Source organism: Parasteatoda tepidariorum, chromosome 9 (assembly GCF_043381705.1).
Source record: "Parasteatoda tepidariorum isolate YZ-2023 chromosome 9, CAS_Ptep_4.0, whole genome shotgun sequence".
NCBI lineage: Eukaryota > Metazoa > Arthropoda > Arachnida > Araneae > Theridiidae > Parasteatoda > Parasteatoda tepidariorum.
The window spans coordinates 32,527,166-32,530,214 of NC_092212.1; the positions used below are offsets into that span (position 1 = coordinate 32,527,166).

The 3,049-nt window shown below is 34.4% G+C and overlaps 1 protein-coding gene across 1 annotated transcript in view; it reads left to right on the top strand.

Moving 5' to 3' along the window:
- Window positions 1-3,049, top strand: part of LOC107441357 (cubilin) — a gene marked incomplete in the record, with an annotated part of 195,714 nt that overhangs the window by 152,431 nt on the left and 40,234 nt on the right. The window contains 1 exon segment of the mRNA XM_071185787.1: window positions 497-700. Within this exon segment, the coding sequence (XP_071041888.1) occupies window positions 497-700 (204 nt within the window).

Sequence of the window (3,049 nt, forward strand, 5' to 3'; positions counted from 1 at the left end):
AGTCAGAGAAAAGTGAAAATACTGGTGCGGGAAAAGAGAAAATACTGGTAGAAGAACTATTTCAATATTAGGCAATATTAGGGTGGAGTTAATCTATTCTCAACAATAACAAGTCACTGCAAGGAAATTTATCACGTCGAAGAAGCAATTCAATATAAAAATTGCATCCGTTAAAAACAATTGGTAGTTATGGATTTTTATTATTCCCGGAAAAAAAACTAAAAAATGAAATTTATTCTTACCAGTTTTTACTCTGGTGCGCTGCCAAGTTGAGATAATCTAGCGTGACCCACCGGTGGGTCACCCCGGCGTGAACGTGTTAAATTGCTGCCCACAGCCACGTATAAGTTGGAAACCCCTGTTTTAGACAGTCAGCTACCCACCGTTGTCAGAAATTTGAAATAAAAAATTTAAGTTTTGCAGTTGGGTTAATGAAGTAAATAGCCCTATATATTTAACTATTCGATAAAAACCAAATCAAGTGTTCTTTTTATAGATTGCGGTGGTGCTTTATTTCCTCCCACTGGAATTATGGCAACTCCAAACTTCACTGTTGAAACACATACTGTTATCGATTGCAAATGGAAGATATACAATGACCATTATGAAAACAAAACAGCCGTTATACGTTTCGATGTTCTCGACATCCCTGGAGAAGTTTCCCACTATTGCAGGAACAATGTTTTTTACGTTCTTGGAGGTAAGTGAAAGTTAGTATAAGATATATAATGGCTAATAATAAATGTCTTTCTTTGGCCTATTTTTTTAAGTTTCTTACTTACATATTGATATGTTTCGCTTCTTCCCTAACACTAGGTTTACGGACGTTTCTTATATACCCATCTCTACGGACACGCGTCAATTCGACGCATGAACGTATGAACATATAACAGCATTTACACAGATGCCAACTTGCTTCGGACAGCAAATATATATTTTAAAGTGGTTCTTTATCAATTGTGATTCTCGGTTTAATAAATTCAATTTAGTAGATTTTTTATCCACCACTATTTCTAAATAATTCGTAGGCTTATATAATTCACCACTTATAATTTGCAAAATTTACAGCCACCCCATAGACCAGCGGTTCTTAACCTATGGGTCGCGAAGCATATTTCTTGAGTCGCGCTAAGTCGAACCAAAAAAGTTAGTAATACACCAAATAATAAGTTATACCAACACCTCCTAGAAGAAGTCATTGTGGCTTACTCAGCCTAATTTTGACTTTTTTTTGGGTCGCGACATGAACATATTTCTCAAATTTGGGTCGCGGCTTAAAAAGGTTAAGAACCACTGCCATAGACTACTGAACTCAAACTGTCTTTTATTTTAACTTTTTATCCTATTTCATGATGAAAGGGATAGGGGCCTTCTGCGCGGCCCAGGTGCCCAGTTTTTTATAAATAAAAAAAGAAAGATTTGCAAAATTTATGATCCGTCCCATCCTGACTTATGCATCCCCAGCTTGGTGCAACATCTCCACATCACTCCTTAAAAAACTCAAAATATGCCAGAATAAAATCCTCAGGAAAATAACAAAAACAAGATGGTTTATCAGAAATAAAAACATACATCGCGACCTCTACATAGATTCTTTAGATCATCATATTGCAAAGCTTAATTTCAGATTTTTTGAAAAAACCAAAAATGGTGACACCGCAGGATTCAACGAAATTTTTACTTTTGAAAACTTAAGAAAAGACGTAAACCTCAGGCCGATGGCAGCTTACTTTTGCAGTGACGTAATTTTATCTAAAATTCAAAATATTTAAATTCCTTTTACTTCAATTGCATTCCAATTACCAGAAAGAACCACCCTAAACATCACAATTCAAGACGAATGGGAAAACGGCCCCAGGCGCCCAGATAAATATTGATGATGATTTGCAAAATTTATTTAGTAGTTATTTCCCGTTTTATTAAAATTGTGGCGTATCCGGAGCAGTTGGCATCTCTGCACTTAGAAAGCTATGTAATTATGTACTGTAAGAAAGAAAAAAGGAAAATATGAGATATATTTATGAAATATTCTAGTATTTTATTTTTTAATACTCGAAATAAACAACTGAAACCTTCAAAGTCTGACATTCTGCGTTTGTTCTTTCTATTATTGCTTATCGGCAACAGTTGTTTATCGCTTGTTTCATTTTAGATAGCGATAACGGATCAAAGTATTGTCGGTACATTCTTATTTATAATTGATGTCATGTTTGCATGTTTACTCAAAATTTTGTCTAAATTACGATCGCGTCAAATTGACGCATATCCGTAGAGATAGGTATACCACAAAGAGAATTTCAATATTTCAACGCTTTTGAAGAAAATAGACTTCAATATATATTTACCTCGATCAATGGATAAAAGTCATTACAAGAGATAAAATAAAAATGCAAACGGGTTTTGTAATGTTCCTTACAAAATTCGAAATCCGTCAAAATGACGCATCCCGTAAACCTAGTTTTAAATATCCCGTCCTATCACGGTTTTGAACACATATCAACTAATTATTATTCTAAGAAAACTCTAGCAGAATAGTTACGACGTGACTCGTTTCATCTCACTCATTATCCGGCAAAAGAAAATATTCAACTTCAACTGGCAGTTCGTAAAGTTTCGTTGGAAAGCTTCAGCTTTTTCTAGTCAAAAATTAAAAATCCATGCTTTCATCTTTATTAAAAAAATTTATACAGTGAATTCGCGATAACTCGAATCTGATAGGACTGACGAAAAACTTCGACATATCGGAAGTTCGACTTACTGTTAGTTTCGGCTTTGGACTTTCAAAATATTGTCGCATAATTTAATTAATGCTTATTAATTACAAATCTTCTAAATGCTTACAATATTTAAGATCATTTTTCTGACAAGCCATTTACGATAAGACTGTTAGAAGTACTTTATGATACCCTGGTCCATCGGCTGCCACTTTGCTGTTGTGTTTGGCGGGAGAAAAATGCAAGTTTACTGCTTTCAAATTAGGTAGATCACTATGCGCTGTGCATTTATCCATAAAGAGTATCACTTTTCTTTTTTTAGCGAAGAATTTCCG